Here is a 12,175-nt window from a genome sequence, read left to right as displayed (position 1 = left end):
CTTTTTTTTTAAATTCCGTTCTTACTTCGGGTGTCGGTGTGCCGGCCGAAGGATAAGGAAATAACACACGCGCGCTCACACGTCGTGGGCCATTGATTGATTGGGGCTTGTCCTTTTTAACCGGGGCGACAGGGCTTTCCACCAACCAATCTAGTAGTGTCTGTGTGGTTTGGAAGGATGGGTAGTACGGCGCCAATGATTCATGGTTGGATGCGACTGGATGCGGACGGATTAATTGGATTTGGAGGAGCAGGAATTTGGAGCGTCAAAAACTCGTCGTCGTCGTCGTCGCAGCAGCCAACGCAGCACAACGCAGCGTGTGAAGGTGAATATATTTAAATTAATTTCTGCTCCCTTCAGCTCCCCCTACAGCTATATAGCCCCAAACCCCTGACCCAAATGTTTTTCTTTTATTTTATTCTTGTTTTTTTTTTCGCGGGAAAAATGGTAGCGCAAATGCTAAAATGGTTGTTTTCTCCCCCCTTTCTTCTCCTATTTAGCGCCGTCCTAATCTTACTCGCCAACGCCATTGCTACTGGGTGCAACGGTTGCCTCATCACCACCACCACCATCTTCGTCCGCTGATACCTGCTGCTGCAGTGCCGTCGTCCGCACCTCGTCCGAAGCTGCCACCGTCGTCTCCTCGTTCGTCTCCAGAATGATCAGCTCGATGCGCTCCTGCTGGTGGTGGTCGCACCCGTTCGGCGCACACGGTCGCTTCCGCCGCCCGGCACCGTCGCTGGCGCATCCCCGCACGCCGCCGCCCCCGTTTGCTGGCCGACACTGGAACTGGGTCCGCTTGCCACCGGCCGCACCGCCGGTGTACGGTCCGCTCTAGTCGTAGCTCTGCTGGTATCACCGCAACAGCGACGTCTCGGTCGACTGGACCTGTGTTTTGGGATTCGCAATAATGTTAATCTCTCACTTTCGTTGCGTTAGTTGGTTGTACGTGGACCAAGCAGGGTGTAATTTTGGGTATTAGGATGTAATTTGAGATGGGAAATAGTTGCAATATTTAGCGAAATTAAAAATATTAGACAAAAAATGGTTAAATTACACAAATTGTTTGCAAAAGCGAAACGGAAACACATACAGTTCACCTAGCAGCCATTGCATTGCTATTGTACAAATATTTTTAGCATTATTAATTGTTACCGTTATCATCGAGACTTGTTGAAGCCATGAATTCATATCAATTGCGTTCTTATTGCGTTCCAAAACAAAAATAATTTGTCGAATTTGGCATACTCCTATTGGATTTTTATCCTCCATTAGTTGAAGGCTGTGCAGGCCAATTGGCTATTGGGCAATTTGACACTTAATAAGGGACATGCATGCTGCGATAGAAACGAAAAACAGTATTGTACAAAACTGTGCACCTCGTGCCTTAAAACCATGCTACATTCTCAATTTACCAGTAAGATAAATTATTGCAGTGAGTACAAACAACGTTAGTTAACAGTGTTACTATTTTTTATACATAAAAAAACGTAAAAATGTGATAAAAATGTGAGACAAAACATTTTGCGCTCAACGGAACAGTTCCTGTATTAATTATTATTATTATTATAAATATTGTAAAACAAATGCCTTTACGTAAATTACGTTAAGCGATGCATTAAAAGGACATGCAAAGAAGGCTACATTTGCTACGAAACACCTCACTGTGTCTCAATTGTGACCGAAACGCGTGTTTTTTTTTTGTTTTCCTTTACCTGCACATTGTGGGGCGGTTTCCTTCTGGTGCTTATGTATGTGGTGCATGTGTTAACTCGATGCAGATGCGATACTTCATCGATTCCTGCGCATTGTACCCCCGAGTGTGGCGTTGATTTCGATCGCGTTGGAAGAAGCCGACGAAGAAGAAGAAGAAGAAGGATGGAATCGAAAACACACGCACAAAGAGAGAAACAAAAAATAACATTAGAAAATCGTGTCATTTAAACTTGTGGGACGGGTTTGATTTAAAAGTAAAAAAACTATTTCTATTTCTATCTATATTGCAGAAGCTACAATCTAAACAACAATGAAACAATGTCACACACAGAGCGAGCGCATAGAAGGGTAGAAACCCCACACACAGCAAAGCGGCAGACATTCGACGCTACGGAACACTCGATGCTTCCGGTCGGGCGGGGTCGGTCGGAGACCAAATGTAAACACTCCTCACCTCCCCCTAGGTTGACACGATCGTCTCAAGCATCAGGCAGCAGTTACGTGGTAAGGTGTAGTAGTGGTGGAAGCGTAACCCTTTACGATCCGCTTTTTATCGTTGTTCTCTATTTTTAGCGCACGGATCGCTTTCGCTGCATTCTTCAGCAGGGACACCGCGGCGACCAACGATCGCCGGGGCGATTTGGGCTCCAGTGCAACCGAGACCAATGGGGCACGCGTTTCAAATCGGGAAGGGAACACTGTTCCCGCAACGAAATGAATTGCGCCCTCAACATCCGGTCCCTGCCCAAGCGCTGGTGGTTTGAATTATGTGTTACCAACGACGAAACCGTGGAGGGCTTTCTTCCGCTGGCAGCCAACCGCAATCTGAGAACGCGGTTTTAGTTTAGTTTAGTTTTTTTACCCATCAACAACATCACAAGAGCGAACTCTTGATGTCTGGTGATGTTGTGGAATGGGCAACGCGTACAGCCACCGACCGGTAGCTGATATGTTCGAACGGACCATGCTTGGGTAGCGATGGATAGTTCAGCATAGTTGAGCATAGTTAGCAGCAGCATAGTTAAACGCGGTCCTCACATTAGTCCAGTGAAAAAGGGGATTGGTTTTGCCGGTGAACCTAACGTTTAAAATGCGATTTAAAGAATCCGTTGTACTTGACGTAGTGTGGAGTGTCGTTTCTTGTGCGCTGTGGTTAGATTCATTTCTTCATTTATTCACACGTTGTTTAATCTGCTCCAGGGAGAATTTACTCATACACGTTAGAATTTGTTTGTTAGCTCAAAATTAGTAGTAAAATCAGAATATTATCGTCATAAGCGATCACACGAAGCAAACGGGTTAACCCCTCCACTGTTTTGCCCGTGGCTACAAAAGCTCAAGAAGAGTCTAACGAGCAATTGAAAAATGTGTCTATCTTATTAACAGAAATAGCTAAATCGCTAGCTAATAAAAATTAAATTGATGTAAAGAAATTAACTCATATAATAGATTTAAATAGTTGTAGATCATTTAATAAGAACTGAAATAAAGAGTGCTGTGAATTTTTACTAATTAAATTTTCAAATTTATTTTCCATTGATCTATGCATAACCGTGTCGCATTTTCACACACATACATAAGTGCTAAAGTTTTAAATAGGAAATAAATTAGAAAAATAACAAGACGGTTAAGCAGGTACCATTAATTTATATCAACTAACTTAAATTAACTGAAATAACATAGATAATTAATAACAAATTGGCATGTAGTGCACTCGATGTGTGTATTCTCGGGCCGCAGCAGAAGATGGTAGGGAGTTCAAGGCTATTTTCATATACTGCTATAAGTTTACGGTCTAGGCAAAATTGGTCATTGAACTAGACATATCGCAGAAGCTTTCATTCATCTCACAATGAATGCTCAGGTACCATGCGTGATTGTACATGTAACGACAGTGCAGAACTCTTTCACTCTACTATGGTGCAGAACTCACATCCAATGGACATTCTGCTATTTTATATGCAATGCACATATTGTGCAAAGCACAGCACACATTAATGATTTGAGTTGCTTTCTCCGGAGTATAATGTAACTGCCTAGCTCCCAATAGACATCGAAATCGGTTCTTTAGAACACCAAACGTACGTTCAATAATCTCACGACCTTTTGCATGGTTTGTATTAAACGTTGCTTCCGGTGAATCTGGAACAGCGTTACGTTTTGGTGTCACCAACCAGGGTTTTGCTGGATATGCTGAGTCACCTACAAGAAGATAAAAATTAAGTTTTGTTTACACTATACGGCGGGTTAGTAACGACCTAATACTCTGTAGCTAGGCTGCCCAACTTCGTTTTTTGTGCAAAAAAATTGTCAAGGCCGGTAACGTCCCAAACATGCGCATCGTGATTTGCCCCGCTGTATTTTGCGTTTACATACCGTATGCGCATCAAATGATCGCATACCTAAAAATATATTAAACATGAATGGTGTCAGAAAGTGTATGCAATTTGTAATGTTAGCATGTTTGTAATTCATTTTAGTGGTTATCTTACCATTAACGCATTTAAGCTGTAGAAGCCCTTTCTGTTGTAGGGTTATATAGTGTAGTGTTGTAGTGTTGTAGATCCCTATCATGGATTGGTGCAATTATTTTTATATGCGTACCATCCACACACATCACTACTCCGGGAATACCACTTCTGGATAAGAAGTATCTACGCGCCTCCTGCTGCTCCTCATTACTCATTTCTACACTTATCCATTTATGGCACAAAGTGTCTTCTAATATTTTTAAAGTTTTTGCAAAAACGACTGAAAATGTCGGCTGGGCAATTGCCACGTTGAATCTCTGTCCTGCACCATGTTGATAGCTTCCTTCGGCTAAGAACCGCAACGTTGCCGCAAACATTTCCCTATGATTCAAGCCTTTCAAGCCAAAAAAAAACTCGGCTCATTTAAAAAGGCTCACACATCTGTGCCACGCATCTGGTACAACACACACCAAAGCGCAGTGAATCGTTTGCCTACCGAATTCTCCATTCCGTTTCCCATTCCGGATGCAGAACGGCTGCACACACTGCTTATGATCTGTTGCATGCACGAAGCGAACGACGCGCCGTGTCCTACATGCGGCACCTACTTACTTAACCCACTGTAAGCCCGCTCCGTTCTTGCGCGAGTTAATATATTTTCGGATCAAATGATGTGAACGCTTTGAGTTCCAGATTCTAACTGTCTTTATTTCTCCTAGTTTGATTCCTATCAACTCTAATCCTAACCTTATCTTGTATGTATGAGTGTACGGCTTATCTTATATGAATATGGTGCTTGGCTATAGCTATTTGGTAAATATAGTGGTGTGTCACATACACATAGGATGGTTAACTCGCGTTTTGCTGCACAGTTGCGCTAATCATCGCGTGTACCGTTTCAGCAGTAAGTCAGCAGTGTCGGGCACATCGTCGTCGGAGGACGACTCCACCACGATGGACGATAGCAACACCACGTTCGCGGGACCGTCCGCCCGTTCCTCCTATCCGACAGCCAGCACACCCGCCCAGGACTCGACGGCGAACAGCTCGGGCAGCATCGTCGAGGAGAACGCGGTGCTGCTGGAGGAAAACCGTAAGCTCACCCGCAGCCTGCTCGAGCTGCAAGGTAAGCAGTAGTGGGAGAGTTGGCGAGCTGCTCTAACACACACAAACCTCTTTGCAGTGGAAACGGAGCGGCTGAAGCAGCAGCAGAACCTCCTGTCCGGGCTGGGCCGGCGCCGGGACAGTCTGAGCAGGCTGAGCTCGACCAGCCAGCCGCTCGGCAGCATGAGACAGAACAGTCCCGCCCCATCGTACCGGTCGACGGGTAAGGGTTTTGACGCTAAACGACGACATCGCGCGCTAATGATTGCTTCCCCATTCGCCGCTACAGGAAACTACACCTCCGGCATCGTCGCAGACGTGGTGCGGGAGATACGCGACATCTGCCGGGTGCGGGAGGACGCCACGTTCGAGCGGTTGCGCAACCTGCAGGAAAACCACATGTGGTCGATCAACGACACGCTGCAACGCCTCGCCAAGGACGTCGACACGATGCAGAAGTCGGTCAGTGCGGCCCGGCACGACCTGGAGAAGCTGACCAGTCGGGTGCTGCAGCTGGAGAGTATCGTGCTGCCGCAGGCGGCCGTCTGTCTGGCGGCCGGCGCCCAGCACAACCACCCGCTGCCACTCGCGCTGATGCCCCTGTTCGGGGGCAACGTGCAGCAGGCCCTGCTGCTGCAGCAGCTCCAGCAGCAGACAAATGCGAACCAGCAGCAGCAGCAACAGCAACATTCCCCCCAGACGGTACCCGTCAGCTCCGGCCAGCAGTTTCACGCGTTTGGCATGAGCGAACGGGGGCCGGCGGGCAGTGCCGGTGGCGCGTCGATCGGCAGCCAGAGCGTAAGCAGCAACGGCGTGGGCAAGCCGGGCAACGGGGGGCTGCCCTCGATGCTGCGGCTCAACTACGGTCGGATCGCCACCACCGAGGACCTGTTCGGTGGCGACTCGGTTACGGTCGAGCTGGGCAATGGCAACAACACGAGCGGCGTCGGTGGCGGCAGCAGCAGCAACAGCACAGTCGCCTCCGTCCACGAGTCTTCCTCGCGCGTGCTGCTGCTGGAGAAGGGCGAGGTGGAGCTGCGACGGGACCTGCAGGACGCAATTGCGGCCAAGAACGAACAGTCGAAAAAGATTGCTTAGTAAGTGTTGGGGATGCTGCAAGCGCGGGCTATCGAATGTTTACCTGACTATATGACGCTCTTGTCCATTTTTGTGTCTGTGTGTGTGTTTGATTTGTAGCCTGCAGAAGGTAGTGATGGCGCTGCAGAAAAAGGTCGACCTGCAGGGGACGGACACGCCGAGTCTGGGCGGCAACGGTAGCAGCAGCAGCGGTAACGCCACCAGCAACAACGGCAGCAGCAGCGGCGGCGGCATTGGCGTGATCGGCCCGGTCACCGACTTGTAGATACTGTGCCATACATTTACATCCTCCTCCCCCCCTTTCCCGTGCATATTTATAACCTCATAGATCCTCAGCGTCCTAGGGCCAAACAGGTTGTGGGTTTACGACCCGCCAGCAGCTGAAACAGAGGCCCTGAAAGCAACACGAAGGTTCACATTAAATACTGGCCCGGCAAACAGGACGCCACAGAGCGAAACTTCTCACGCAGTACCAGTCAGGTTAGGTTTGCATGACCCCCGCAAGGGCCCCATGGAGGAGGAGGAGTGAGCGAACCACCAATTTCCAATCTCTGTCGGGAGGAGAGCAGTAGGCCTGTGCGCCTCAAACTGCAACACGAGAACAGAATCAGAATATTCCACGAATTAATAAGTTAACACTCTTACGGGTAAACAAGAGACACGAGCAAAAGAAAAAACAACAATTCGCGGGTGCCGCACGGCGGGTACTTAAGCGCGGAACCGAATCAGACAACTATTTAAGAGGAAAGGCGCACTGTTTTAGATAGAATTTACAATGCAAACCGGCAACGATGTTTATACCATTTGCGCAATTTTCGCTTTTGTGCGCCGGGTTTGTTTACAAACCGCGAGCCCTCACTCGGTACGTCATCGTGACTTGACGCATGCCAGAACGGGACACACAACACAACCTCTACTTACCTTGGCATTGTTCGCAGAATCGACTGTGCGTGTGTGTGTCCACAACTAGTCGGATTGAAATTCGCAAGCGTTGTGCGCATGGTATATAATGACTGGATCGAATAATTAACTCCTCATATTAAATCGAACGTTCCAAAATAATAATAATAACGTACAACCGAACGGAGCAGACCGCCAGCCCAGGGACGCATTCCCCAATGCATGGTTGGATTTGAATGGGCAGTTAGAAAGGGTCGACCCATTTTCCAACAAGATTCACTCAACGCAAGGGCCCCATAGTAAATATTATTTTTCCTACTGACGCTCACGTTTTACTGTCAGAAAATTGCCACCACACAAACAAAAATTACATCGACAGAAATGTTGCATATTTATTTAACGAAGCTATTCACCCAAGCGAGTGAAAAAGTCACTTTTCGGCTGAGTTTTCGATTGATATTTCGTGCACGATTTGACTAACGAAATAGTGTACGAGATTCAGACTTTTTTCGGCACATACCCAAACGAGTGAAACGACTCATGCATTCTAAAAATAGCAAAAAAGCTGGTGGCGCCATCTGTTTGTGGGATACCCAACCACCCAAATGCCACAAATCCACTAAACGACCACTAAACGGCTTCTAAACGACTCAAGCACTCTACCTAAACGGAATATAGAAAGACTTCGTTTAGCAGACGGCTAACGACTCATGCGTTCTAAAAATAGCAAAAAATCTGGTGGCGCTATCTGTTGGTGGGATACCCCAACCAGTTGAGCTTCATCGCTTGGAGGAGAGCTTTCTCATTTCCTCTGTACTGTTGTATGGTTTCGCATTGAAGTTATGCATCGCTAGAACTAGAACGGCGATACGATTGTTTAAATACTAAACTCCAACGGAAACCACCAGCACTGAAGCAAGTGAGATTTGAATAATGGTCATTGGTGTTGATACCCACGTATCTGACCACACGACCATTCATATAGATTTTTGCTCAGAAAGTTAGAAGGCTATATAGGTCATGATAAGATGAAACTTGTCGAAACACAGTGTAAGAAAAGGATAGCAATATAATGATGAGTTGTAATACGCCATCTATTGATCAAACCAATGTAGCTGTGGAGCTTTCATTTTTTTTCTATGGATATTCAATTTTCCAGTCGTTTAAGCTTAATCTGTGGCGCTTGGGCAGTTGAGCTTCCTCGCTTGGAGGAGAGCTTTCTCATTTCCTTCCTCTGTACTGTTGTATGGTTTCGCATTGAAGTTATGCATCGCTAGAACTAGAACGGTGATACGATTGTTTAAATACTAAACTCCAAAGGAAACTACTAGCACTGAAGCAAGTAAGATTTGAATAATGGTCGTTGGTGATGATACCCACGTATCTGACCACACGACCATTCATATAGATTTTTGCTCGGAAAGTTAGAAGGCTGTATAGGTCATGATTAGATGAAACTTGTCGAAACACATTGCAAGAAAAGGATAGCAATATAATGATGAGTTGTAATACGCCATCCAATGAAGCTGTGGAGCTTTCATTTTTTTTCTATGGATATTCAATTTTCCAGTCGTTTAAGCTTAATCTGTAGATTAAGCTCTGTAGAGAACTTGAGTCGTTTAGAAGCCGTTTAGTGGTCGTTAAGTGGATTTGTGGCACTTGGGTAATGATAGATCGTAATCAATATTACTATAGCGTGGATCATAGGCGTTACGGAACTATATATATATATATACACACAGAGACACACAAACCAGATCCCCTACCATGATATGATAGATAGCGTTTAGAGCCAAATGTTCGCAGATCAACTATTTATATGATTCAAACACAGTTATTTTAAGAAAACAGCAATGTAACAGATGGAAACAAATCAAGCGTGTTGTTTGCGTAGCTTAAGCTATCACAAAACTCATCCGCGCTCGAGAAAAGGAAATTATCAGATTTTCAGAATTTTTTGTTGGAAAAACGCCACTGAAGATTGTTGACCAGCGTAGCATAAACGCTGCATGGGCAACGTTTAGGGCGGTGGCAACGCTCATCGGATGCGATTTTATCGGACGAGATTTATTTGGAATTTGACAGATAACGTCGGAGAGCGTTTCTACATACACCAAAGTGGGTAGAAAGGAGGTGTCGTCATGTAGAACAATTGGGCATCGAGGCTTTAGAAAAAAGCACAAAACCAGGATCGACGGCAGTTGTCAAATGCGACGAATGTTGCTGGTATTTGGATATGATAAATGAATTGTTTTCGTTTGATAAACATTTGTTTAGCACTAAAAAAATGTATTTTGCGTCCACACTCCATAAATCGGCATTTTACACGTTATAATGCAGCTGCTGCCTGTAAACAAATATCGACGGCTGTTGTCAAACTGAATCTCAAAATGGCAACATGTCAAACGCTAAGAAGCCACCTCCTCTATATTCCACCTTGACATACACCGAGAATGCAGCTGAGAAAATAACTGACAGCATGCTTTGACAGCGACTGACAGCATTTTCAGTGAGAGAATTCTCCTCGGCATGCAAAGAACGATGGAGCTGAGAAAAAATTGAATTGGCAGTTTATAGCGATCGATCAATTATAGTTTGCATTTTTGCCGTCTAATAATCGTAGAAATATTATTAAAAAGTAAAAGAAACTTTTTTGATTTCATTTTAGCGATTAAAATGGATTTTTTCAACATCATTTTAAAAGTCTAATCTCGGCGCTTTTCAGAGCTTCTACACACACCAGCGTGAGAAACCGGTTGTCAATTCTCTCACAGCCATCTCTCAGCTGCATTCTCGGTGTATGTAGAAACGCTCGGACGTGCGATTTCGTCGTCCGACGTTATCTGTCAAATCCTATCAAGGATCGTAAAGATATCAGGTCAAGTTATAAGCCCGTTTTGACAGCTAGGTGGAAGAAGAATCGACGAAGAAAACTGATAGTTAGTTTTCCGCGTTTGGCGAACGCTTCAAGTTCTCGAAGGAAAATTTCCATTTTAAATCGGGTGTTCTAATAAACTAAAATATTCACCCAAATTGATCTCCACCAAATATTGACCATGCAAAACGTAAACAATCCATCAATACATATACAAGCGGAAAACCATCTGTCAAAATCGGAGCCCAGGGGGGGATCGCCAAAAGCGCTATAACTACACCTCATTATACATTCCACCTCGAATCCTATATAAAAATTTGACAGACCGTCCGATAAAATCGTATGCGAAAAAGCGTTGCCACCGCCCTTAGCTCCATCAAGTTCTTATAGGGCTGGTTTTGAACACGGATAATGTATTTAGAAGGTTGATTTTTATCGCTTTTGCTGGGCGACATTGTGGGGGACATCTGTCACTCTCTGCATACAAATTTCACTACCCCGCACCAGCCCTTCCTGATTTTTATACCGGAGCCCCAAAGGTGGATTTAAAAATATCAGGTGGTGGACCTTAGTGCATTTTGACAATTCGTCACTTGACGTAAGGTCCCCAGGATTCAAACTTTGTTTACATTTATTAAATTTGTTCATATAATTTATCTACCCCATTTTTCGATTAAACATTCTTTAAAAATATATTTTGGACTTTGCGTTCTTATTTAACATTAAAACATGGATTGAAGTGTGTTATTTTGTGTTATTCCGTGAATTTATTCAATAATTCATTGTGTTTTCGACATTTTTGATGATAAAAATTAAGAAAGCATTATTTTTTCAATTTTCACATTAATTCCTCATTATCTACGAGCCGCATGGACAATTTACGCGAGATTAGAACTCCTACTCACATTATTTTAAATTTCGTGCATAAACAAATCATCAAATCTTTTGTTATTATATCTAATTTTTTCGATAAAACCAATAGACACACAAAAATGCACATAATAACAATGAAATCTGTTCTATTTGCTAAGCTTTGTGTGCGGAAACCAATGGTTAACGGTTCTAAAATGACGTAAAGTCCCTCAACTATGGCGACCCCCCAAAGGCCCTAAGAGAGCGATACTTGTTCCGACGCAATGCGTTGCGATTTTGCCAAAATGTATGGGATTTGACAGACGCATGCGTTAACGACGCACGACGCAGCGTCAAAGTAAAAAAAATTCTATTTCGACGCACGTCGTGATGCGTCTGTCAAAATGGTTTAACCATACCGGGTGAAAATCGATATTTTTTCACGTTTAATTGTTTTGACCGCAATTGGACGTGTAATTGAACTACTAAATAATTTTATTAACAAAACAATATAAATGTAGAGAAAGTAATTTCGTAATTGCTGCAAAACAGGTGTGTGCGGGTCAGTATGCAATATGCAATAAAAAAGCGAAAACATGCTTTGCACTGTTTTGAGTAGAACTGGAAATGATTTTACAGTTGTAATTTCACATTATAATCACTTCAGAACCTATAAATAAGAGGCATTATTGCTGTTTGTTGATGTTTTTCTTTGTAGGGGAATTTGGGGCAAGTGTGCCATACGGGGCAAGAGTGCCACCAAGCATTTTTCCTTAAAAACTTTAGTTTAATGATCAATTGTGTATACAGTTGGTTGCTTTCCAATGACAAGGTATACTGAGCCGAATTTCATATTGACCAATCGATATTTCGCATTGTTTTGAACTGATTTATATTGAGCTTCAAAATTGTGCAGAATATTATAATTTTTTCATCCAACCTAATAAGCTCTCAAAAATCATGCAAACAATCAACCGAGAAAATATTTACACCACCGCATAGCTGAGAAACGTGAATTTTTTTGTGGGGTTAGTTGAAAAAAACTTTCTTTTTGTCACTGAAATATTCAATTTCAAAAAAGTAACAACTTTTGGGGCAAAAGAGCCATCTCTATTTGGGGCAAGTGTGCCACCATCTTTCATAGGCGTGAGCTGTCAAA

At 44.1% G+C, this 12,175-nt stretch overlaps 2 protein-coding genes across 2 annotated transcripts; one reads left to right on the top strand and one right to left on the bottom strand.

The window, feature by feature from the left end:
* Positions 1–6: 6 nt before the first annotated feature.
* LOC120906014 lies at positions 7–2,015 on the bottom strand. The gene is made up of 2 exons (XM_040317419.1): positions 1,716–2,015; positions 7–888 (listed from the first exon to the last, which is right to left on the bottom strand). Exons 1-2 carry the CDS (start codon positions 1,762–1,764, stop codon positions 557–559), a joined length of 381 nt encoding a protein of 126 aa, XP_040173353.1. The 5' UTR covers positions 1,765–2,015; the 3' UTR covers positions 7–556.
* A 2,961-nt stretch (positions 2,016–4,976) lies between these two features.
* On the top strand, positions 4,977–7,251 carry LOC120905563. Its single transcript, XM_040316479.1, has 4 exons — positions 4,977–5,313; positions 5,371–5,514; positions 5,581–6,388; positions 6,489–7,251. Exons 1-4 carry the CDS (start codon positions 4,977–4,979, stop codon positions 6,652–6,654), a joined length of 1,455 nt encoding a protein of 484 aa, XP_040172413.1. The 3' UTR covers positions 6,655–7,251.
* Positions 7,252–12,175: the final 4,924 nt, after the last annotated feature.

The sequence above is a fragment of the Anopheles arabiensis genome, chromosome X, assembly GCF_016920715.1.
Source record: "Anopheles arabiensis isolate DONGOLA chromosome X, AaraD3, whole genome shotgun sequence".
Taxonomy (NCBI): domain Eukaryota; kingdom Metazoa; phylum Arthropoda; class Insecta; order Diptera; family Culicidae; genus Anopheles; species Anopheles arabiensis.
This window is presented reverse-complemented; position numbering and strand designations above follow the sequence as displayed.